General features: G+C 38.2%; 1 protein-coding gene across 5 annotated transcripts in view; it reads right to left on the bottom strand.

Moving 5' to 3' along the window:
* The window catches only part of LOC114660226 (rho GTPase-activating protein 26-like), a 254,418-nt gene that overhangs the window by 104,599 nt on the left and 123,109 nt on the right, over positions 1–26,710 (bottom strand). For all 5 annotated transcript variants that reach the window (XM_028812773.2, XM_028812772.2, XM_028812771.2 and 2 more), the window contains exons 4-10: positions 26,123–26,194; positions 21,602–21,703; positions 21,293–21,403; positions 18,609–18,713; positions 12,390–12,519; positions 12,196–12,296; positions 11,255–11,349 (exon numbers count right to left, since the gene is read on the bottom strand). In XM_028812773.2, the coding sequence (XP_028668606.1) occupies positions 11,255–11,349; positions 12,196–12,296; positions 12,390–12,519; positions 18,609–18,713; positions 21,293–21,403; positions 21,602–21,703; positions 26,123–26,194 (716 nt within the window). The remainder of the gene's footprint in view (positions 1–11,254; positions 11,350–12,195; positions 12,297–12,389; positions 12,520–18,608; positions 18,714–21,292; positions 21,404–21,601; positions 21,704–26,122; positions 26,195–26,710) is intronic.

Here is a 26,710-nt window from a genome sequence, read left to right as displayed (position 1 = left end):
TCCCAGCTGGCTTTGGCACAGTAAAACTGGCAGCCCTAGTTTAAAGTAAGGATTATTTCATTAGTCTGACGTCCAAACCGAACCAATAAACTGCAGCTGCCAGACCTTCATCAGCCATTTGCATTTGCCCATCATTTAGCCTTTGCCAGCCACTTCTGAATCCACTTTATTCTATAGAACACTCTGCAGCTGTTATTTTCTGAAGCACATCCTGTTATATTTTCTCTATTTGTATTTGAAGTATTACAAAAGGATATTTCTAGCTGTTGTCCCTGCAAAAGGCATGTTGTAAATACTGTAACTTAATCTACTGTAATCAGATCTTGACAAAGCAGTGGGAAGAACAATCAATATTAAATTGATTCTTGTTGCTAGACGATTTAATTTGTATTTGAAGATATGGTTACGCTGCCCTCTGTGGTTTTCTTCTTTTTTTTTTGGACTTTTCCTCTTTAGCAGTTCATAGTTAAACATAGTGGTGCAGAAGAAATGTAGGTCACAAATAGCCTCTGATGTCGTGTCCACAGCGCCACAGCAAGTAAACTTTACTCTCACGAGGGTTCAAAATTTCATAAACTTTCTTTAACCCATATAGCTAGAGCAGTAAATAGTACATAGAGTATAATATACAAAAATATTTTCTTAAATGCTAGCCAGGTTTGTAATCATAGGTTAATTATAACTTTTCTTCTGAAACCTTATTAAATTACACTCCAAGTTTTGTCTTCTTTCAAACACAGGATGTGGCCTTAAACAAAGGCATTAAATTCAAGTCCTTGGGGCTGCAGTGATGAATGGATTTCATTGAGATCTCACCATTTTAATGAGAGTCTCTTTCACATCTTTGATTGAACTGTATTAACTCTCTGCTCCTACATACCTATGAGTACAGAAAATTCTTTTAAGCTTTGCATTTCTATTTCACATCATAAAAATGCATCCTGAAACCCTGAATGCTCCTAAACTAAGTGCTATATTCTGTTCATTTGTGCTGTCTTGATAAGAGATGTTTTCCTTAATAATGTTGAAATGGTGTGTGAATGTCAGCCAATTTCCATAAAATACATCAAATTACCATTACCTGTGTATATGTATCAGAAAATGGTTGTACTGTAGGTTACAAAACATAAATCTGTGTGCTAAAATAAAACTTGAAAAGACATCGTGGACAAACAGATCACAGCAGGCTATTATTAAACTCAAATACAGAGACAAGAAACAGAGCAACAATAATTTTAATTCTGAAAAGATTTTAATTAAAATATATAATTGGCCTCTATACAAAGGCTTAGTTGAAATTAAAACTAACAATCACCATGGCCTTCCAGGAAATGATTTTGAAAACCCTGATATACATAAAGTAACTTTTCTTTCAAAAAACCCTATTTGTATATTCAATCGCAAATGTACATACTGTATAGCTTGAAATGAGAAATAATGTGTGAGTCACATGGGGACAATATCAAGGGTCTCTGTCACTGCATCTTAACTTCTGTGTTGACACAGTGATACCCACTAAGACAGTGCGTTGCTTTCCAAACAACAAACCCTGGATTACTAAGGATCTAAAAGGTCTCCTGAATGAGAAAAAGAGAGCATTCAAATCCGGTGACAAAGAAGCTCTGAAGGATGTACAGCGTGTGCTAAAGAAAAAAGAAAAGTCTCAATGTACCTTGATCTATAAAGTCCTAGTTATACTAAACCACATGTGTTGCGCAAATGTTACAAATTGAAATGAAGGGTCAGTTTCAGGCATTGCAAGCTAGTATTTCAAAATTAGATACTATGGCAACTAGTGCAGTTTACTGTCTTTTTCAAAGTATGCCATTTAGATTTGCCAATTAAATTATGATTTGGATGTTAGGAAGATGCTGAGGAAAGATTCTGTGCAAATACAATATAAGTAGTCCTTAACCATGCATTAAAGAACATTCACTCTTACACATTGATACACAAAGTCTTTTTTTTTTAAATGTAAACTATTATATTGGTGAAGAACCATTTCATGGTCTCCCTTAAATATTAATAAAATGAAGGTGATGCACATTTCAAAAAAGTCTCACCCCTCGTCCCTTTCACCCCTCACAGCTAAACGGTAAATTTTCAACTATTTGTTAAATAGTGAAAATCATCAACTTTATCATTTTCATTTCTCGTTTCCTGGAGAATGTCATGGTAGCAACATGTCTGGTAGGCCAAAAAGATTTCTTACTCCACTCAATCCTTCCAGGACAGCTGGCACATACAACACTGAAAATGTGGCTTTGCTGTACTCTGTGATAGACACCCAGAAGACATTCTAAATACATGTTCAAACCATCTTAACCAAAGGGGAGAAGCAGTGTTTCTAATCCAAAATACTTCCATATTACTGAGATCCTCATTGTGCCACAAAGTGTGAACCAAGTAAACCTGTGCCAGAACCTCATTTTAGCCTTTTGTAGTTAGAATTCATTACTCCTTCACTCACTACCCTGAGATTGTGGTCATACATAAAGATAGAAATGTAGCCTGACTGGTAGCTGAACAGCTTTGTCTGTAAACTTAGCTTTAACACGACCACCATGGTCCTGTACAAATGTGTGTAAAACCTCACTACTGCAATGGTTCCTTGGTCAATCATATGAGCCTCTGTATCCTCACTTATAAACAAGATCCTAAGATACTTGAATTTCTCCACTTGAGGCAGATGCCCACTACTTATATGAAGGGAAAAAAACAGTATGCCCCAGAGATCAAAATGTTATAAGGCCAAAAGGAAAACATCATTGGCAAGCCCCAGAGATCAAACCCTTAGTTTCCCAAACTAGATGCCCTGCTTAGATATACTATTCATGAATATAATTCAGAGAATATAAGACAAAGCACTTACATTGAACAGTTTTAGCTTGTCACAACTACTGCTCATCACATACAAGTAGCAGACTGCACACAGCAGCAGATCTACAACAGGTCTCATGAAGGACTCTTATAGCACCTTTAACAAACTACTACTAGGTATACTGTCAGAAGCATTTCCTATTACCTTTCAATATGTGCAAGGACAAAGAGTTGGTCCACTGTTCCACAGCCAGAACAAATCCACATTATTCCTCTTGAATCTGAGGCTTATCTATTTGATAGGTTCTCCATTCTAGTATCTCAGCAATGACTTTTTCATAGACACTGATCCCTCAGTAATTAGAACACACACTCTTATACACCATTCTAAAAATGGGGACCACCATGCCAGTCTGCCATATCTGAGACAATGCTCCCACCTTCTACGCAATAGTGAAGAAGAACTTTAGCCAAAACGCCCTTTCAATATCCATGCTTTAACACTAGAATTACCAGAGCCTACGAAAAAACTCGTAAATCCGTCCCACCTTAAATCGCGTCTTAAAGCCGTTTGCACATCTCCGCCAGAGTCTTTTGTCATCTAAATGTGATGATAAACAAAAGCTACTAGCAGCCAGCTATTCCATCCCCCCACCGACTTAGAATGAACTCGTAGCTCATGCCTTGCCTTGATTTGATTACCTGGGATTGAAGTGGAGTTTTAGAGTGGAAATAATTCGAGCGTTATTTGGAATACACGCATTTCATGTGTGTTCCATTTCTATAGTAGGCTGTGCAAACACATTTTTAAAACAGAAACGTTTTTCATATTCTAATAGTAAATGACAAAATGTAGGCATAAACTATATAACGTATGAAGCCTGAAGTCCATATATCAAAGAAACACTTTCACAAAAGGTACAAATAAGAGAACACGTGCGCTTTTCTTCAAAAATATAACTGCACAAAAAAAAAAGCCACGTTAGCATGCCACATTGACACTCTTACTACTACTGCTGCGGTGGCGTAATGGTATCAGCTCCTGACTGGGGATCAGAGGGTGGCGAGTTCGATCCTGCACGGCTCCACTTCGAGAAGAAACCTGCTCTTATTCTTACAATTTTAGAATAACAACATAAATTTCATTTCAGTCTGTAACAGCCGGTGTAACTTATGATACTGGTAAAGGTTAGCTTTTTTTTTTTTTTTTTTTAATTCACTTTTCATTCTCGCAGTCGATGCATACTAACGCCCCCCCCCAAAAAGGGTTCTGACACATAAACGCTGGCGAAGCTGTCTTCCTTCGTATCTCACCGTCACTTGATTTTCTTTTTATTCAGTGTTATTGAGTGTTCCTGCCAGTCCCCACATGTTGCTGTATGCTGTTTCTTTTGTACTCCAGGACATGCAGAGGAGAGAATGATTTCACATTATTTATGCTGTTTTCACATAAAGACTGCAGAATACTCGTGACTGCATTCTCGTACCAATGCACTTTTTCCATCACATTTTCCTGTAAGAAGCAATGTACTCACTTCTCTCTATGCTGTGGTTTCTATTACACACCTGAAAGAGACAATATGTGTGAAAACTTCATCGCACTAATGCAATATTATTTGAAAACGAACAGCGTCAGATCAGGTGTGAAAATTTTATGTGAGATACTGGTAAAGGTTAGCTTTTTTTTTTTTTTTTAATTCACTTTTCATTCTCGCAGTCGATGCATACTAACGCCCCCCCCCCCCCCCCCCCCCAAAAGGGTTCTGACACATAAACGCTGGCGAAGCTGCCTTCTTCGTATCTCACATAAAATTTTCACACCTGATCTGACGCTGTTCGTTTTCAAATAATATTGCATTAGTGTGATGAAGTTTTCACACATATTGTCTCTTTCAGGTGTGTAATAGAAACCACAGCATAGAGAGAAGTGAGTACATTGCTTCTTACAAGAAAAGGTGATGGAAAAAGTGCATTGGTACGAGAATGCAGTCACGAGTATACTGCAGTCTTTATGTGAAAACAGCATAAATAATGTGAAATCATTCTCTCCTCTGCATGTCCTGGAGTACAAAAGAAACAGCATACAGCAACATGTGGGGACTGGCAGGAACACTCAATAACACTGAATAAAAAGAAAATCAAGTGACGGTGAGATACGCAGCAGATAAGGTGAGATAAGGCAGCTTCGCCAGCGTTTATGTGCCAGAACCCTTTTGGGGGGGGGGGGGGCGTTAGTATGCATCGACTGCGAGAATGAAAAGTGAATTAAAAAAAAAAAAAAGCTAACCTTTACCAGTATCATAAGTTACATCGGCTGTTACAGACTGAAATGAAATTTATGTTGTTATTCTAAAATTGTAAGAATAAGAGCAGGTTACTTCTCGAAGTAGAGCCGTGCGGGATCGAACTCGCCACCCTCTGATTCCCAGTCAGGAGCTGATGCCATTACGCCACCGCAGCAGTAGTAGTAAGAGTGTCAATGTGGCATGCTAACGCGGCTTTTTTTTTGTGCAGTTATATTTTTGAAGAAAAGCGCACGTGTTCTCTTATTTGTACCTTTTGTGAAAGTGTTTCTTTGATATATGGACTTCAGGCTTCATACGTTATATAGTTTATGCCTACATTTTGTCATTTACTATTAGAATATGAAAAACGTTTCTGTTTTAAAAATGTGTGTGCACAGCCTACTATACTGTAGAAACGGAACACACATGAAATGCGTGTATTCCAAATAACGCTCGAATTATTTCCACTGTAAAACTCCACTTCAATCCCAAATAATCAAATCAAGGCAAGGCATGAGCTAGGAGAAGTTCATTCTAAGTCGGTGGGGGGGATGGAATAGCTGGCTGCTAGTAGCTTTTGTTTATCATCACATTTAGATGACAAAAGACTCTGGCGGAGATGTGCGAACGGCTTTAAGACGCGATTTAAGGTGGGACGGATTTACGAGTTTTTTTGTAGGCTCTGGTAATTCTAGTGTTAAGTACTTCTCTTTGGAACTCATCTACTCCATGGGCTTGCCAGTATGGAGCTTTTTAATTAAAACAGTGACCTCAGGCACAGAGACATATCCAACCTCAACCCATGCTTCTAGCTCTGCATTCTCTAGTGATGGCATTTCCTTTCTGTTTAAGAGATTCTCAAGGAATTCCCTCCACCTCTCAATAATATTCCAAGTTCAGTTGAACTTTTCTGCATATTTGCAGAGAACAACATTGGAGATGTCCTGCCTACCTATCCTTAGTTGTTAAAGGAATTATCAGAACCTTTGTATGAATGTTTGTCATACTCCATGGTCTCAACAAACTCAAACCACACACATGCTTTTACTTTGGCCAATGCCACAGATGTAAGCTTTTTGGTCTATAGGTAAATGTCAGTTAAATCTGGAAACACTCATGTTAAGGTCTATTTGTTTAGATAGCTTGGAAGGCACAGTTTTTTAGATAATGTCTCTTACCACTGGTGCCCACCAACAGATTCTAGGATTGTCATCTTAACCGACACCAACAACCATTTGGCCACAATTTCTTGTAACTGCCTCTGTGCCTGAGGGATTAAGATTGAGGTGTATAAGAAGCTTTCCTGAAGGTGACAGTTGAATGCATTCTGAACAGAAACATCCACCAGCTATTCCCAGCATACCTTCAATACCCTTTTGAGTCTGCCAGGTAAATGCAGTCTCACATCAAATGGCACAGCTACAGTCCTAATCACAGATCTTTGGTACAGTGAATTCTGGTACCTGTCACACTTATGAGCAATCTTCTATTTGAACATACTGTTTACAACAGGCAATCCATGACTGGATAATCTAAATCATCTGAAAATCCATGAAAAAGTCATTATAAATATTGTTGTTCACTTAAAATAACATTACATTTATATATTTTGCTGAATAATTTAGCTTACAGGGAGTTTTTGTGGAGTATTTTTAGAATGCAGTTTCAGTTTTTTACTTTCTCGTATATGAAGTATAGGGAAAGTATTGTAATCGTCCAAAAATTCAATGTTGAGATTTTGCTGAATCTAGATGTTTTAGACCTCCCTGACTTTCTCGTATGCGAAGTATAGTGAAAGTATTAGAATCCTCTAAAAATTCATTTTTTCTAAATTTTGATTAATCTTGACATTTTAGACCTCCCTATGTCAGAAAATACCATTTTTAGAATTATTTCTGTGTCTGTCTCTGTGTTTGTGTGTGTACTGCAAACACGATGACTTCAGTACGTTTTCAGTTAGGTCAACCAAATTTTGCATACAAGTATTAGGTACAAAACGTAGATTTCTTTCAACTTTTGAGCTATTTCTGCTAACCGGAAATGGTAATTTACCTTTTATTCATGCAGCTGCAGAGTCTGATTTGTTCAGCTTAACTTTTAAAGTAATTGTTCAATATATTATTAATTTGATTTGATTTGTTGCTGATGGTTCTTTAATGTACATAATATAAAAATATAATCATTGTCTTGCGGTTTACTCCTCAAATATCCATCCCCATATCTGAGTATATGAGAAACTCTAAGGGAGACCACTCCCAATTTTTAGAGTCCAACTTCAGTGAACATTGGATTCCAAAGTGGTAATGACAATACTTGTAAATGGCCCATGATTGGTCCTGCTTCTAACAATTCAGATCAAACCAACTACTGTGGTTTCCATATTCCCCATAGCCCATAGACATGGAAACAATTACAGTATCTTGAATTGTGGCTTAATTATTCAGTTAAAATATGCAACTTACTATCTTTACGCATTTTGTAAAACACTCTCCCATCAAAACATGTGGAACACTTATGTATTCAGTTTTTCACCCTTTAACTGTTCCATGTTTCTTCTTTACTGACATCACTTCATCACCGACTATGTTAACTTCAGTATTGACTACTTCAAAAACATTATGTACAGTGCATCCGGAAAGTATTCACAGCGCATCACTTTTTCCACATTTTGTTATGTTACAGCCTTATTCCAAAATGGATTAAATTCATTTTTTTCCTCAGAATTCTACGCACAACACCCCATAATGACAATGTGGAAAAAGTTTATTTGAGATTTTTGCAAATTTATTAAAAATAAAAAAACTGAGAAATCACATGTACATAAGTACTCACAGCCTTTGCTCAATACTTTGTCGATGCACCTCTTTGGCAGCAATTACAGCCTCAAGTCTTTTTGAATATGATGCCACAAGCTTGGCACACCTATCCTTGGCCAGTTTCGCCCATTCCTCTTTGCAGCACCTCTCAAGCTCCATCAGGTTGGATGGGAAGCGTCGGTGCACAGCCATTTTAAGATCTCTACAGAGATGTTCAATCGGATTCAAGTCTGGGCTCTGGCTGGGCCACTCAAGGACATTCACAGAGTTGTCCTGAACCCACTCCTTTGATATCTAGACTGTGTGCTTAGGGTCGTTGTCCTGCTGAAAGATGAACTGTCGCCCCAGTCTGAGGTCAAGAGTGCTCTGGTGCAGGTTTTCATCCAGGATGTCTCTGTACATTGCTGCAGTCATCTTTCCCTTTATCCTGACTAGTCTCCCAGTTCCTGCTGCTGAAAAACATCCCCACAGCATGATGCTGCCACTACCATGCTTCACTGTAGGGATGGTGCCAGGTTTCCTTCAAACGTGACGTCTGACATTCACACCAAAGAGTTCAATCTTTGTCTCATCAGACCAGAGAATTTTCTTTCTCATGGTCTGAGAGTCCTTCAGGTGCCTTTTGGCAAACTCCAGGCGGGCTGCCATGTGCCTTTTACTAAGGAGTTGCTTCCGTCTGGCCACTCTGCCATACAGGCCTGATTGGTGGATTGCTGCAGAGATGGTTGTCATTCTGGAAGGTTCTCCTCTCTCCACAGAGGACATCTGGAGCTCTGACAGAGTGACCATCGGGTTCTTGGTCACCTCCCTGACTAAGGCCCTTCTCCTCCGATCACTCAGTTTAGATGGCCGGCCAGCTCTAGGAAGAGTCCTGGTGGTTTCGAACTTCTTCCACTCACGGATGATGGAGGGTACTGTGCTCATTGGGATCTTTAAAGCAGCTGAAATTTTTTTGTAACCTTCCCCAGATTTGTTCCTCGAGACAATTCTGTCTCGGAGGTCTACAGACAATTCCTTTGACTTCATGCTTGGTTTGTGCTCTGACATGAACTGTCAACTGTGGGGCCTTACATAGACAGGTGTGTGCCTTTCCAAATCATGTCCAGTCAACTGAATTTACCACAGGTGGACTCCAGTTAAGCTGCAGAAACATCTCAAGGATGATCAGGGGAAACAGGATGCACCTGAGCTCAATTTCGAGCTTCATGGCAAAGGCTGTGAATACTTATGTACATGTGCTTTCTCAATTTTTTTATTTTTAATAAATTTGCAAAAATCTCAAGTAAACTTTTTTCACATTGTCATTATGGGGTATTGTGTGTAGAATTCTGAGGAAAAAAATGAATTTAATCCATTTTGGAATAAGGCTATAACATAACAAAATGTGGAAAAAGTGATGCACTGTGAATACTTTCCGGATGCATTGTAGCTCCTAATCAACAAGTCCTGGATTACTATGGAACTTAAAGGCCTTCTGAACGATAAGAAAAGAGCTTTCAAATCTTTCAAATCTGGTGATAAAGATGCTCTAAGGGGTGTATAGAGATAACTTATTAAAGAGAGGAAAATTTACAGAACCAAAGAAGAAAATAAACTCAATCAGAACTACACGAAACATGTTTGGAATGGACTGGGCATAATTAGTGGATTCAAGCAATCCAAGGGTCAGGTGAAGGAAGGGAACCTATCCAAGCACACTCCCTCTCACCATCACCATCCTCCAATGACCAGTTGTCTCACACCATATACAGTATAGTATACTGCACCAACAATGTCCTCTGAATATTTTATTTCTATCACTTCAGCTGCCATGGACAGTGAGATATACACCTTTACACATCAGTGTGAGCTGTCCATAAAGGATAACCAGGTGAAGAGACAACTGAGGAGCATGCATACAGGAAAAGCTTTGGGATCAGATGGAATTAATCCTAGAGTAGTGTGCAGACCAACTCTGTGATATATTTTGTTACCTGTTCAGTCTGTCAACTAAGATTTCAGAAAGTGCCCCCGATGTTGAAAATATCATGCATATTCCAATTCCCAAGAAGGTAGGTACTTGCACACCTAATAACTACAGACCAGTGGTTCTTACATCACACATCATGAAGACCTTCAAGAAACTGGTCCTGGACTATATGGCTCCACTTGGTATTTTTCGCCTATTGGATAAAGATTGGAAGCACTGTGTGATTTTTGTTTTTCAGTGTCTTCAGTGCCTTCCAAACAATTCAGCCATCCCTGTTAAGGTGTAAGTGCAGAGATATGCAGGTGGATGAGACTATGGTGTCCTGCTGTAGGTGAGGCCCTAGGACTGAGTCTGTGATGTGGATATAATGAACACTGAAGCACCACAAGGGAGAGTTCTGTCTCATTTTCTGTTCACCCTGTACACCTCACATTATAAATATATTACTAGGTCTTGTCACCTGCAGAAGATTTCAGACGAAGATTTCAGACGATTCTGCATTAGAGTGTATATAATCAAGGGGGATGAGACAAAGTATTGGAATCAGGACGAGAAATTTGTTTCCTGGTGCAAGTAGAAGTATCTGCAATTTAGCATTATTAAAACTAAGAAACTTGATTGTTGCCATACCAAGGAACCTATATGCCCCGTCCCTATCCAGGCCTGATTTGTAGGTAGTAAACTGCTGCAAGTACTGGGAAAAATTAATGACCTGGACAAATCCACTAGCAGGGAGGTACTGTGTAAGAATGCACTATTTTTTTTCTTAAGAGGCTACATTCTTTGAATGTATGTAACAAAATCATTTACATGTATATTCTATATACAGTACATCCTATAACTCTGTGACAGCCAGGATGATCTTTATTGTTATGGTGTTCTGTGATGGCAACATCACTTTAATAGAGAGCCACACATTAAGTAAGAAGGCTCAATTATTGGGCACACTCATGATCTGCTGGAGGTAGCACCAGAGAAGAGGATGAAGAAAAAAAACTGGCAGCCACTCTAAATAATTCTGTCCCTCCACTGTATGACACAATAGCACTTTTAGCCAACAAATACAACAGACGTGTGTTAGAAAGCATTACCAAAGCTCCTTCACACCTTTGGAAATGACACATTTAAAATGTCTCACTATGACTGCTTTCTTTTTCTTGAGTCAAGCCAGATATATGATCTTTATATGTGTTAAAAATATGTGTCAGTGCACTGGAAGTCACAGGCAAGGATGGGAGGCATTCAGGCAGGGTTTGTTGCTGTAATATATTTGAGCTTCTGCAATCTCTAAACTTCTCCATGGGGACCAATAAAGTGTAAACACCAGCAACAATAATCAACACAACAACTTGTTTACTACTCACCGATCTACTGCTTCTACATCAAAGCAAAATCTTTTTTCTATTGACTCTGTCTTTCGTCTAATGCAGGATTTCAGAACGAATATCTCCTCTTCTCCCTGTATGATTGTTAAAAGCAAAAAAGAAGAAAATGTTTGCCTTTGACAGAGAGTTGTATATGTATGTTGAGTGAATGGTAACTATACATTTCACTGGAACAGTATATATTCCTGTATCCTGACTGCAGATGACTTACATCAGATGGAACTTCAAAGCATCTGTGGACCTGGCTGTAATTTTGTTACCCACCTAATATGCATAAACACTCACTGAATGCATCAAGGGGAAATATATATATATATATATATATATATATATATATATATATATATATATATATATATATATATATATATATATAAGGAATTAATGGCATTCGGCTAAATTTGGAAATGTACATCATTTATAATGTATGCATTTAAATCAATATTATTACTGTAATAAAAATAACTGTTCTAGATGTACACAAGCACTCCTTCAGGAGTCAAGGATATTTTAAGAGGATGTAGTATTTTTGCCTATAAGAAAACAAATTTAAACTAACAGGCATAAATAATAACTGCAATTCAGGCTGCAAAGAAATCACATGACAGATATTTACAATTCTACAGCTATATTCCTATACTCAAGTAGTTCAACCGTATTAAAATGGGGAGCAAAATTATATTATCAATTGATCCCACCATTACCGGCAGCTAGAAACAGCACTTCATTTGACATTTTAAAATTCTGATAATCCTCTGCTAAGAAAGTAACACTATTCTTCAAAAGCAATACAAAACCATTACATCTGGAATCAGTTTATCAAGAATGCCAAATTGAATCATGAAACTAATAAACACATAGTGTTAGTTATCTAAACAATACTCTTTGATAAGTTCTTCAAGCGTCTTTGAAATATTTACCACTTTGCCTCCGGGTTTTTGATCAAAGAGAATCATGCTGAATCGCTTGTTTTCTCTTTGGTATGTGCAATAATATTTCACCCACATGGATACAAAAGAACCTGTGCCAGAAAGAAATACTGGAGTTGTAAAAATACTACTGCATCAGGTAAATCAAGAGAGAGGAATAAAAATCAGTGCTTAAGATAACATACGTTTCTCCTGGACAAACAGGTAGCCTTCCATAGTGTATGGACAGATGTTCTTGTGTTCATGAGGACTTTCCTTCATCTTCTTCATTAGACTCTCCACCTCAGACCTTGTTCCTTCAAAACGATTTCTTGTCTGTTCAGGACATGCATATTTCATTTAGAATAAGTCTAACCAATAGCACATCTTCAAGCCAGTTACTTGTTTAATTTATTGAGCTTGTACATTATGTACATGGGTACAACAGGCACAGACACCTCAAAAAATGTTTAAATGCTAATTGGACACGTTTGGACATAAAGACTAAAAGGGTGCAAACTCTGTATTTTTTAAGGACCAAAGTAAACAAGTAAATCTTTTGAAGCAGATGATACTGCAACCTTTAAGCGTGTTTCAAAGGGGACCATTTAATTTAAAATTACATAAATTATTTACTAATATTAATACATTTGTTTTATATTTTCATAGTGGAACTGAACCCACAAGAAACATTACATTTGAGATTTTAAAAAAATCTATTTGTATGCAAGATGTAATAGTAATAATTCAGCAAACGTTTCTGAAAATTCTTGGCAGTGACATGATGTACTAATAAACTCCTCAGATTAATAGAAACCATCCTTGCTCACTTGACAAATAATTGTTTATCGTTACAATAATATACAAGCCCCTTAAAGTAAACATTTCTGAATTTCTACTGATGTATAAAATTTCTGTTTTTTAGTTATTGCAATATAAATATGAAGATTTCTTCCTTAAATTTAAACAAATGCAGGCCAAACAGAAGAAAATGTTTTCTTCAAGAAAGAGAAATAAAAAGGCAGAAATCTTCAATCTAAGTTCACAATCATTAAACTATGTGTTAAAATTTCCATCCATCCCCTAACTTGCTTACCCAGTTCAGGGTCACTGTCAGCCTGTGCCTAGCAAGGGAAACCAACCCTGAATGGGATTTCAGCTCATCATAAAGCCCATTTAAACACACACACACACACTCATACTGCATTAGTTTAGAGCTGACAATCTAATACTTCTTTCACCTATCTATATTTTATTATACTATATATATATATGTATATATATATATATATATATATATATATATATATATATATATATATATATATATATATATATATATATATATATGGTTGAAATAGTTTACTGTCAAATAAATGCAAAGAGTACACGACACGTGTTTCGCCCTCATTCTGGGCTCATCAGGTGTACACACTCCACTACACTCCCTCTCGGGAATCGAACCTCGGACGTCAGCGCCAGAGGCGATGCCCCTAACGTTGCGCCACGGCGTGTGGTTCGTTTATTTGACAGCATGTAGATCGGGGTAATTACATTCACAGCATTCGAAGTCTGTGTCACAATCTGATTGTATGGGTGGTTACCTACCAGGTATATATATATATATATATATATATATATATATATATATATATATATATATAAATATAAATATATTTATATACACATACATACAGTCATCAGTCATCATCCAATCCGCTATATCCAAATACAGGGTCTGCTGGAGCACAGGGCGCAAGGCAGGAACAAATCCCAAGCAGGGTGCCAGCCCACCGCAGGACACACACACACACACACATACACACACCAAGCACACACTAGGGACAATTTAGGATCGCCAATGCACCTAACCTTCATGTCTGTGGACTGTGGGTGGAAACCACAGTCACGGGGAGAACATGCAAACTCCATGCAGGGAGGACTCAGGAAGCAAACCCAGTTCTCCTTACTGCGAGGCAGCAGCACTATCACTGCCACCGTGCTGCCCTATGTTCAAAGTATTATGTGAAAAGTATTTCTAGTTATTTTGGCAGCAGGACTTTACTGTCTTGCCACTTTGTCAAATATGTCCTGCCATGGGCAGTTATCTGATATATGATGCTGCCCATGGGCTCTAAACCTCTGTGGCCCTGAACTGGATTAAATGGGGTTGACACTTGGTCGTTGGATAATCACATTATGATGCTACTTATAAAAAAAAAAACATACAAACTCCACTCGGGGAGGACCCGGGAAGCGAACCCGAGTCTCCTAACTGCGAAGCAACAGTGCTACCACTGCGCCACTGTGCCGACCTATCATTTACAGTGCATCCGGAAAGTATTCACAGTGCATCACTTTTTCCACATTTTGTTATGTTACAGCCTTATTCCAAAATGGATTAAATTAATTTTTTTCCTCAGAATTCTACACACAACACCCCATAATGTCAATGTGAAAAAAGTTTACTTGAGATTTTTGCAAATTTATTGAAAATAAAAACATTGAGAAAGCACATGTACGTAAGTATTCACAACCTTTGCCATGAAGCTCAAAATGGAGCTCAGGTGCATCCCGTTTCCCCTGATCATCCTTGAGATGTTTCTGCAGCTTAATTGGAGTCCACCTGTGGTAAATTCAGTTGACTGGACATGATTTGGAAAGACACACATCTGTCTATATAAGGTCCACAGTTGACAGTTCATGTCGGAGCACAAACCAAGCATGGAGTCAAAGGAATTGTCTGTAGACCTCTGAGACAGGATTGTCTCGAGGCACAAATCTGGGGAAGGTGACAGAAAAATTTCTGCTGCTTTGAAGGTCCCAATGAGCACAGTGGCCTCCATCATCTGTAAGTGTAAGAAGTTCGAAACCACCAGGACTCTTCCTAGAGCTGGCCGGCCATCTAAACTGAGCGATCGGAGGAGAAGGGCCTTAGTCAGGGAGGTGACCAAGAACCCGATGGTCACTCTGTCAGAGCTCCAGAGGTCCTCTGTGGAGGGAGGAGAACCTTTCAGAAGGACAACCATCTCTGCAGCAATCCACCAATCAGGCCTATATGGTAGAGTGGCCAGACGGAAGCCACTCCTTAGTAAAAGGCACATGGCAGCCCGCCTGGAGTTTGCCAAAAGGCACCTGAAGGACTCTCAGACCATGAGAAAGAAAATTCTCTGGTCTGATGAGACAAAGATTGAACTCTTTGGTGTGAATGCCGGGCGTCACATTTGGATGAAACCAGGCACCGCTCATCACCAGGCCAATTCCATTCCTACAGTGAAGCATGGTGGTGGCAGCATCATGCTGTGGGGATGTTTTTCAGCGGCAGGGACTGGGAGACTAGTCAGGATAAAGGGAAAGATGACTGCAGCAATGTACAGAGACATCCTGGATGAAAACCTGCTCCAGAGCTCTCTTGACCTCAGACTGGGGCGATGGTTCATCTTTCAGCAGGACAACGACCCTAAGCACACAGCCAAGATATCAAAGGAGTGGCTTCAGGACAACTCTGTGAATGTCCCTGAGTGGCCCAGCCAGAGCCCAGACTTGAATCCAATTGAACATCTCTGGAGAGATCTTAAAATGGCTGTGCACCGACGCTTCCCATCCAACCTGATGGAGCTTGAGAGGTGCTGCAAAAAGGAATGGGCGAAACTGGCCAAGGATAGGTGTGCCAAGCTTGTGGCATCATATTCAACAAGACTTGAGGCTGTAATTGCTGCCAATGGTGCATTGACAAAGTATTGAGCAAAGGCTGTGAATACTTATGTACATGGGATTTCTCAGTTTTTTTATTTTTAATAAATTTGCAAAAACCTCAAGTAAACTTTTTTCACATTGTCATTATGGGGTGTTGTGTGTAGAATTCTGAGGAAAAAAATGAATTTAATCCATTTTGGAATAAGGCTGTAACATAACAAAATGTGGAAAAAGTGATGCACTGTTAATATTTTCCGGATGCACTGTACATATGATATATAAAATGCCAAGTTGACTGACTCTTACACACAGTTACAAAAAAACAAAACAAAAAAAAAAAAAAAACATTTTTTTTTCCCAGGATGGTTCATTTAGGTCAATAGATGTCTGCTAAGAAAGGGCATTTCAATTTATCAATATTCAGAAGTACCCCACCACCACCACCACATAGAAAAACTAAACACCCCAAAATCTCAAAAATGACTTGAAAGATTGGATTGAAATTCGGTGACACAACATAAGAAAGAAAATTAACTGACATGTATTTTTCATTTCTCGATATTTGTTGGCAATAAAGTAGTAACAAGTGGGGTATTCTTAGGCACTGAATCCTTTTTTATTTCAGCTACGATTGTGCACAGAAATAGCCGCAAGCAGAACAGCGGCACCATACAAGCTGACCCTGTAATTGCTCAGAGAAATGGGACTAGCGGCAAGTTTAAAAGAGAAGCTGCCCTGCACAGGAAAAAAGTGTGAAGTGGATAAAGAAAAGTTTGGTGAAACTCATAGAAGATGTGGTTAAGAAGTTGCCTTCTTGGGTACATGCAGTACTCACTATTCTGTCGGGTTTTTCTCACTCCATACAATGCAGTATAAAATACATTAGAATTCAAACTGGATTGGATTGTTGAGCACTCATTTTATATATATATATATATATATATATATAAAAGAAAAGGGGGGTTGGGAGGCTGACTTAGTGCTAAATACATGCAATATTGCGGAGAACAGGGGTGCCCACTTTGAGGTCAGATCATGATGTGTCACTACACTCCAGTTTGCAAAGCACTATGTACAACACAAGTCAGGAACGACAGCATGCCTTGGTTAATTTAAATGTTTGCACAGTTCACTAAAGGGGTCTGTTACAGACAAAAATACAGCAGTTGAACATTGTACATGGTTCAAACAAATTATGCCTCAAAAGTGATGAAAATAATGTACATACTCCATTACAGTTCCCTTAAAAGAGGGTCAATGCTGTAGATTTACACTGAAGACCTTTTTTTTGTTTTTGTCAGTTTATATCAACTACCTGTTGTCACTTCTCAGGGAACTGGCTGATAGGCCAGGAATATCTCAGCCATTATTTATTCAGTCATGCACTTGTACTGGAAGTCATTAAAAGACCAATGAGGCACTACATTCAGGTTTCATATGGTGTGGGTGTACATACATAAAACATTACACGTTTTTGCCAATATAAAAGCAATCTGCAGCAGTGTGTGGTTCTCCTAATGAAATCGGAGCACTTTACTAAACTCGTATTGCAATAAGGCCACCTAGCGAGAATGAAGCTGCTTTTGCTAACTGTAAGCAGTGACATTCCATTATTGCAAAAGTCATCTGCAATTTTAAAGGTGCCATGCAGCACTTTTGTCTGCCCCGCAGGTGTTATGTGTCACTTCACGAAGTACAAAGTTCATCAACTATGTTTCGTTGCTTAGCGTCACTGGATGCTTCAGGGGGCAGCGCCAGATCATCGATTGTGTGTTGTTGCTTTGTAGTGCTCTAAGATACATGGGGGGACTTTCCCCCCACTTAAAACCCCATCCCTCTCTGAAGGAACTGATCAGTTTAGAATCTTCATATATGTCATTCACATCCACTTTTTGGTGTATGCATATTTTCACGCTCAAGTCCAAGCAAAGTTTTACAAAAGAACACCCTGGGTGTTAGATTTTCCACTTATGGTATCATGTCGGCAGTCAAAAGGTTTCAGATTTTGGAATTTCAGATTAGGGATACTCGACCTGTAATAATAATAATAATAATAATAACAGCATAAACATAACAGGCCTACTTCTTAAAGGGATAATGAAATCCAAGCAAAAATTGTATTTATTTTTTAAGAACCACCTCTCATGCTTTACAGAGGGCATGGTAAGCTGATTAAGACCTTTTTTATCACAATGTATGATTTGGTTCCTTGTGGTTAAATGAAAGATTAAAGCTTCATAGCCACATATAACAATATACTCTGTGGTCATCACAAGTTGAAGCAAGTGGTCAGAAAAATTTTTCTTGCACCTTACATCAAATGAAGAAACACTGCATAGAACAACCATCTGAGTCAGGAAATGCAAATAACATGTTATAAAAAGGTGTAGCAAGAAAGTTCACCTCATTCTCATGCCTACTTAATCCAATTTATAGTTCCACTGTTCCAGAGCCTATCCCAGCAGCACTGAGCGTAAGGCAATAAACAGAGCCCAGTCATGAACAAAGTCACACTGACACTCAGAGAAGTGACAATTTATAATCACCGATTAACTTGACCTTCATGTCAACCCCATATTAACATAAAGAGGAAGATGGAGACTTTACATAGCATCTGAGATGAACTCAGGATATTTGGCATACTGTTAAGTTCATCATTTTAATGTATCTCAAAAGAGGTCACACATTGCCCAAGTCCAAAAAAATGTAATGTAGTGAGAAAAACTTACATTCTGGATACTGATGGTCAACTCAGTCTTGAAGTGACTGAAGTCTTTAGCCAGTTCATACCCATGGTGATAGAAAGTGAAGAGCCCTTGTAAAAATGCCAGTAGCTAAAATAAAACAAAAACAATTAAATAGACAAACATATTAATTCAAAGAATTTTATCCACATAAACCCCTTCTAAATTATTTGCATATTTTTGTAAAACTTTATGCTGTTGAAATTGTTCAGGGCACTTTATGTAGTATAACTACCTTATAATATAAAATAAAAAAGAACCTCACCCTCTGAATCCACATAATTCAATACAGGGGGTAAATGCACGTATCAACAGGATATTTCAGTTTTGTTATTTTTAATAAATATGTAAACATTTCTAAAATCCTGTTTTCACTTTGTCACTCTAAATGTATTAAGTTGCTTGAATTGGGGGGGGGGGAATCAATTTAAATGATTTTAGCACAAGGCTACAACAGAGTAATTTTTGAAAAAAGGGAAGGTATCTAAATACTTTCTGAATCCCACTGTAAATCAAGTATAATGGTATTCCCTGTATTGAAGGGCTCTACTTAAAGTTTATGATATCAACAAGCTGTACCAGTTACTACTTACATCTCTTCTACTGATAACTAGGGATCAATGAAATTAGCCAAAGTATTTTTGCCGTGAATCTGCTGTGTTTATGCATGACCTTGTTAGCAGAATATTGTCCTAGAAGGTCGTCATGTGCCCAGTTAAGGAAAACATTTTTTCTGAAAGCCCCATGATGCTTCATGAGGCCAGTGTGATATCACAGAGCTGTAGCAGCCATGTGCAAAACTTCCACAAATGCCTCCAGTAAGATCGCTGCTGATCTCCTTCACTCATTCACAATGTCACAACCCGATCAATGCTCTAGCTGGATTTCTATACCACATGCATAAAAAAAGCTAGCAGTATTTTAATTTGAGGGGTGCATTAACAGACTATATTGAGTATACAGTGGTCTCTGTGCCCTAGCCAGCAGCAGCAAAGCACTGCATGCATAATTTACATGTATAATTAGCCATTTGCCCAGCTACAATCTCAAAACAAGCACCCCTCTCCCCTTGAATGCTAATATTAGACCCTGTGAAAAATTAACACTGAAAGATTTAATACTGTTTACTAGGTGCTTCATCTTCTTGATAGAACAAAAAAAGTGTAAAGCATCTGCATAGATACACAGGAAAGAAAAAGATGTTTGGGCTACACCTAGAGCTGCAACTTCAAACAATGGAACAAGCCAGTCGTAGGCACTGCTTTGTGGTACGGCAAATATCTTCCCTAAGACTGGAACTTTATGAGTGCAAATACTTATTGCTACTTTGTGGACATTTGTTGCATTTTGTTTTTGGTATTTGTTCCTCCTACCTCTTTTGTTGTTTAAGGCACAGTGGCGCAGTGTTGAGCACAGCTGACTCACAGCTCAGATCACATTTTTGTTCACTACAATTGGTCCTGCATAGTTGGAAGAGGCTTCCCTGGCCCTCAAGGACACTTAAAAGACCATTGCACTATTATAATCTTCTCAAAACTAGTTCAGTTCCTCCTTCCCCTTTGACTTCAGTGAATTTTGAAGAGTTCATTGAAGTTCCCGAACATTTCCATGATTTCAATAAATTCAAAGCAAAGTGTTCATCACTACTGATAATCTTTTTCAGTGACAAATACTGTGCAAGTGGCCATAGTGACACTCTCAAAGATCTAGCGAACCCTTAAAATCTGATAATGAACAGCTTATAATTTAAATGTCACCATATTCTAATCAAAACAGTGACTTTGTTCTTTATTTCGCCTTATACAATTTCTTGTATTAGGAACTTGTTAGTTTTCGCATACCCCTTGGGGTCAGAGCGCAGGGTCAGCCATTGTACAGCGCCCCTGGAGCAATTACAGGTTAAGGGCCTTGCTCAAGGGCCCAGCAGAGTAGGATCTCTTTTTGGCAGTGACGGGGATTCAAACCGGCAACCTTTTGGATACCAGCGCAGATCCTTAGCCTCAGAGCCACCACTCCGCCCAATGTAGTGATGGATCTAAATCCAGTGTTGCTTCTTCCATTTAACTAGCTAATTCATATTTTCTAAAAGTGACCCTTAGCAAAGATAGCAGTATGCACATTTGCCATGCAGTTCATTTTAATACAAATAAAAAGATCAGTATTACATACTTATAACATACACATTTAACACATCCTAAAATATGTGTACAATTATAATTTAATAGCATTGCACATCAGACTTATTTTTGATGTTATTATCAATATTAACTTTTCTACTTTTTGGGTCATCTTACAAGTAGTTATATGAAAACGAGCAGTATGACTAAATGTACAGTGTTATTGCCCAATTTAGTTCCTACTGTATATTTAAGACACAAAATATAGCAACACTTTGTGATCTTTATCTTCACCTTCTAATACAGTACAGTGTTTAAATATGTTGTCAGCTGCACTTTAATAGACTTGGAAGTAAATACATAACCATCACCATGTTTTCAGTTGTTACATACTGTATACTGTGTGTGTTTCATCTATTACTGTAATAGATAAGAGATCTTGAGTAGGTTAAAGCACTGTTATAAAGATATCCTGAAATGTGTCTGGACTTTTAAGAATATTTAAATGAACAGAAATACACATTTAAATACCCAGGGAAAGTGTGTACCTACAGGCTCAACAAATTCAAACATCTTCCTCTCCTGTACTTCTTGCACTTTGAACACATATTCCAGTGACACTTCATAAAAATGCTGCCGAACATGATCCACTTGGCTGTCTGCCTGCAAGGTTTACAATACAAGTGATGAGTTAACAGGCAATTGACTCATGCATCTCATGATTAAATGGAACATTCAGACACAAGACACTCCCCAAATTAATAGAATATATGAAAAAAAAAAAACTTGCATAAGAATATTGCAGAACATTACATATTTAATGGGACCGCACTATATAACATGAGGTGCCATTCAAATTACCTCCTGAAGCTGGGATTCTTTCTTCTTTGATGACAGATTCAAATGCTTTTCTATGACACTGCAGTACTTTTCTGTCTCTTTTTCATACTTCTTTCTTGCTTCCTAAAAGGAAGAAACAAAAATATTATGCTGATGAATACCTCTAGAGCAGTGATTCTTAACCTTTTTTGAGTCACGGACCCCTTTAAGAGTCTGATGAAAGCTATGATCCCCCTTCCCCAGAAATATTCACATAAACACAACTTTGCATGCAATGAATATAATGTACTTTATTTATCAAGATTTGATTGTCTCATCTCATATATATATGACATACACAAAGTATTATTAAACTTTAAAGTAAACAATCTAAAAAAACACTCCTTTTTTATGCAAAAAGTAATGGCTACTCATAATTACGAACTACAATCCTGTTTTGCAAATTAAAACAGATCATCTACTACTACTACTACTACTACTACTACATATACTCTAAATCTACAGTACCAGGCTATACAGTGAATATAAATGTTAATTTTTACCTGACCCTCCCTGACCCCCTGAAAACCATCTATGGACCCCCTAGTGGTCCATGGACCTTAGGTTAAGAACCCCTGCTCTAGAGATTAAATCTAACATTACTAGATTTACTCCTTAGGACAATAAACTTTTGCGAGCCATTCTCTGTTGTTCCACTAGATGGTGCTGTTAAACAACATTTCATATTTCACAGGTGAGCCCCATGCGGTGTTTTTATCCGCTGTATTTGCTTTTAAATAATTTTGCTGCAGACAAGCACTCTCATTAGAGAATCCCATTAGGTGTATAATATAAATAAACACACTGTACAGTTTGAAGTCTTGTTTTTCATTGGCAATACAATTCTCATTATTAGCCTTTCTCCTAGAATTTAAAATATAAGAAGCTACATACTATTCATAAATTAGTCTCAAGTGATATTTGAAAATAAATATATAATTGTAGTCTTTCACCATTCTTCAAAACCAAGACTAAATACTGACTTTGATGGAGCTAAATAAAAATGAACATTATTTAACCCAAAAGAGAAAAATGTGAAAGTATTATCTGTACATTTATGAGTGCTAAATTAAACAAACTACCCTGAGGTCCTAAGTTAAGTATTTAGGTTATGATTTTTTCAGCATGCATCTGAAGTTCATACAACTAGACGACTGATTTGGATATATGCAACCTGTAGGATTGTGTATAAGACTTTACTATAATGAATGGAGCTACTAGTTAAAAAGAAGGTAGGAACGATGGGAATATTTGTAACCTGTACTATTAATTAGTTTTAACATATTCTTTTGAGATGTTCTTTGCCATGTTTTTCCTACCGTGTATTTGGATTACTGTCTCCTTGGTATGTACGGACATCCACAGCTGGTTCAAACTGCTGCAACCAGAGATCTGACTCTAATCAAGCGTCATGATTACACAGCCCTTTGGAAATCTTACTAAAGTTTTAGCAGCCTCTTCAAAGCCTGGCTATATTCTGAATAAACTGCATTAACCTGCGGGAAATCCAGGCTCCTCTGGGATAGATAGGCCTTTTGTCTTTTACAAATTCTTGCTATGCTCAAACCAAATTTCTGGCAGTATAGTCCTATTGTTTTCCCAATAAAGTCTTACAATGGCAATAGTCAAATAGAAGTTGTTAATCTGGTGAAAACATGCTTTCTAAAGTGACTTATACAATCTGGATATATTACAATTATTATGATTTTGTGTTCAATTGCAGCAGAGGCAGGTTAGTCTAATTGGTCAGCCACCACATACTTTATCAGTGGAGAGCATCTGTTGAATGCCTTATATGTAAAATATCTACAGCCTGACACATTTATATTGTGTTGAACCTTAAGAAGCAAATAAAAACAGATTTTTGTGGGTATAAAAAACACACCAGTTTTGAACATAGCTTGTGGATATTGATTCATTTACAATTTACAAAATATTTGAGATTTGAATGTTTGCAAGGTGCTTCATTGGGTAACAATAATTAACTTTTCCAATGAAAGAAGAGTGATTTGTGTGAATAAATATTTCCTAATATTTGTTCAAAATTTAACTTGACCCAACAGCCACCTGTTTCTCTGTGCTATTGCGGAAGGACATATTTGACTGGTATTCAGCCCATTTCCTCAACTTTCAATTATTACAATTAATAAAATGTCATCACCCCATCCACCTATTTTCTGAAGCCACTTACGTATTCCAGTTTGCGGTCATGGAGAACGAGGCTCCAAACCTTGCTCATAAGATGCTCTTTCTGGCTCTAGACCCGAGTATAACTCCTTGTACTGAACATTTACACATCATATGTATACAACGTTACATTAAATAACATATAAGTGGACATTATCCATTTCCATGTGAAATGATTTTGCCAACTGTAGAGCATCTACATCTACTCAGGGTGGCATTTTCATTTTTTTTTTGTGGCTGTAGATGCAGAGGGCGATGTGGCTGGACAGCTATTGAGCACTATGCTTTCTGAAGGTGTAGTGAACTGTACAAATGAAACATCTGAGCGAAAGGAGGAGGAAGTCCCGAGAAAATGGTGGAAGTATCACGAGAGACAGGTTTGAGTGTGGAAGGTGCTGGGGCACAGGAGTTGCACAGGGCGGCTACAGCATGGTACAGACGAGAAGGACAGCACAGTGTGCGAGTGAACTAGTGAGTAGAGGGGAATGGCAATAAATTAGACAGACAGACAGACAGACAGACAGACAGACAGACAGACAGACAGACAGACAGACAGACAGACAGACAGACAGACAGAAAGAAAGAAAGAAAGAAAGAAAGAAAGAAAGAAAGAAAGAAAGAAAGAAAGAAAGAAAGAAAGAACCTTCGTGGGTGGACAGGAGCAAGGCGATGTAGTCCAGAGCAAGGCCATTTACAGCCAGTGAAGGCAGAGCAGGATGGCGCTTATGTGTTTGCTGTTGTGAGTCTGTGTGAGGACTCTTCTGGTGTCTTTCAGTTTGATTTGCATTTTTGGGGCACAACAAGACTATCCTTATTTATAGCAGATACATGGACATACACAGCCATCCGGCTATTTGCCATCACTGGGTTATATGGAACTGGTGGCCACCAAACAGCAGCAGTAAAGCAGACGCCAAGCCCAGTCATGCAAGATCAATACTGAGCTGTCAGTTAATCTAATCTGAATATTTTAGGAGAAAGTTGGAGAACCAAGAGAGGACAATGGGAAAGTATCCAAACTTGAAACAGAGAACAAAATGATGTACCCTGGTCCCTGGCACTATGACTGACAGAAACAGACAGAGAGACAGACAAACACAGAGAGGCTTATGCATAGAGAGGAGGCACAACAGACAGACAGACAGACAGACAGACAGACAGACAGACAGACAGACAGACAGACAGACAGACAGACAGACAGATAGATAGATAGATAGATAGATAGATAGATAGATAGATAGATAGATAGATAGATAGATAGAACAAACAGTGGTGACCAGGTTATGAATCACTCATGTTGACACTCGAGTTATAAAATCTCACAGCAGTAGGAACAAATGATCTTCTAAAGCATTCTGTTTTACACCGCAGTGAGAGAAGACGACTGCTAAGTTTACTTCTCTGACTTTCCAAAATGTTATGGAGAGGGTGACTGCTACTGTGAAGGATGGCCTAGACCTTCCTCCCCATGCACTTTTCCACCACAATCGCCAGTGAGTTCACAGTCCTGCCCAGCACCAAGCCAGCTTTCTTCACCAACTTGTCAGCCTATCCAATCTATATATTCAAAGCAGTCCCTAAGAGAATCTCTGACCTCAGGTGTCTACTTCCTGAATGGTCAGAAGTTACAGGCTACCTCATTACACAGGGTGTGTATACTGGCCACAGACAAATCAGATTGTGGTCTGATTTACCAAGTGATGGTATTGCAGAAGCACTGTAAACCTCATTAATGTTGGCATAACACAAGTCCAGTGTTATGTTTTCCCTTGTGGGACAGTCAACACACTGTGTGGGACCAGTCAAGTGGGAGGAAATGTTGACATGATTGAAATCCCCAGATATAACAACAAAAGCGTTAAGAGTGTTGGGTCTCTAATCCTAACCCTATATATATATTTCCTCTGTATAAAGGAGAACTAAGCTAAGAAACTAAACTAATTCTAGTAAAATTCAATTTTAAAAAATCAAAAAACAAGTTATAAAAATCACAACACCCAACAGGCAGCGGATGGCTCACAGATCCAGCTTCCTGGGTCCAAATCCTATGCCTTGTTGTTGTTCACGTAGATTTTGCAGGATTTCCACGGATTTTCCCCCCACATCTCCTAAGACTTACATAAAATAGGAGCATGCAGGTTTGAGAATATTTTATGTTATGTGTATACATGAGTGATGGGCACTGAACTGCTTGACAAATTACAACTAATTTTAAAATACAACAGGAGAACTTCAATTCAAATAAAAATGTGTTTTGTTCGTTTTTGCTCTTCTCCTTTCTATGACGCAAGACATACGACAGAAATCTCTGCTTACCTTTGCTGCCCCAATCTGTTCCTTGCGGAATCGCTCCAATGGTGCAATCAAAACATCAGTGGCATTTTCAATCTGAAAAGAAATCCAAAAAGCTCAAACTGGTGCAAATACCTTCAGTCTAATCTTGCTCTATCAGGGAACGAGATAAGAGCATTTTATAAAGCACACTACTTTGTCACAATTTAAAAATACTATATTTTAATTCTGCTTATATCATTTTAAAGTCACTTGGCACCAAGGCCTATCCCAAACGCACTGGGTGTAAAACAGGATTCAGCTCTGGGCGAGTGACCAGCCCACTGCACAGTACAAATACTAACATCATGCCATTATACAGTCACCAGTTTACATGACATGCCCATTTTTGAGATCTGGAAGAAATCAGAGTACCTGGAGAAAACGGAGAATATGTAAACTCCACCATTAAAGTGACTGGGCCAAAAAGAAAGAAAAAAAAAAATCAAATATAGCAAAAGTCCATGAATTTACAAACTCTGAGGTCAAAAAGGAAATCAAGATCACAATTGTGGGCAAAAGCCAGACAGCATGGGTACTTGCAAGAGCCTTGCACTTTACAGTTGTATAAAT

The sequence above is a fragment of the Erpetoichthys calabaricus genome, chromosome 11, assembly GCF_900747795.2.
Source record: "Erpetoichthys calabaricus chromosome 11, fErpCal1.3, whole genome shotgun sequence".
Classification (NCBI taxonomy): domain Eukaryota; kingdom Metazoa; phylum Chordata; class Cladistia; order Polypteriformes; family Polypteridae; genus Erpetoichthys; species Erpetoichthys calabaricus.
This window is presented reverse-complemented; position numbering and strand designations above follow the sequence as displayed.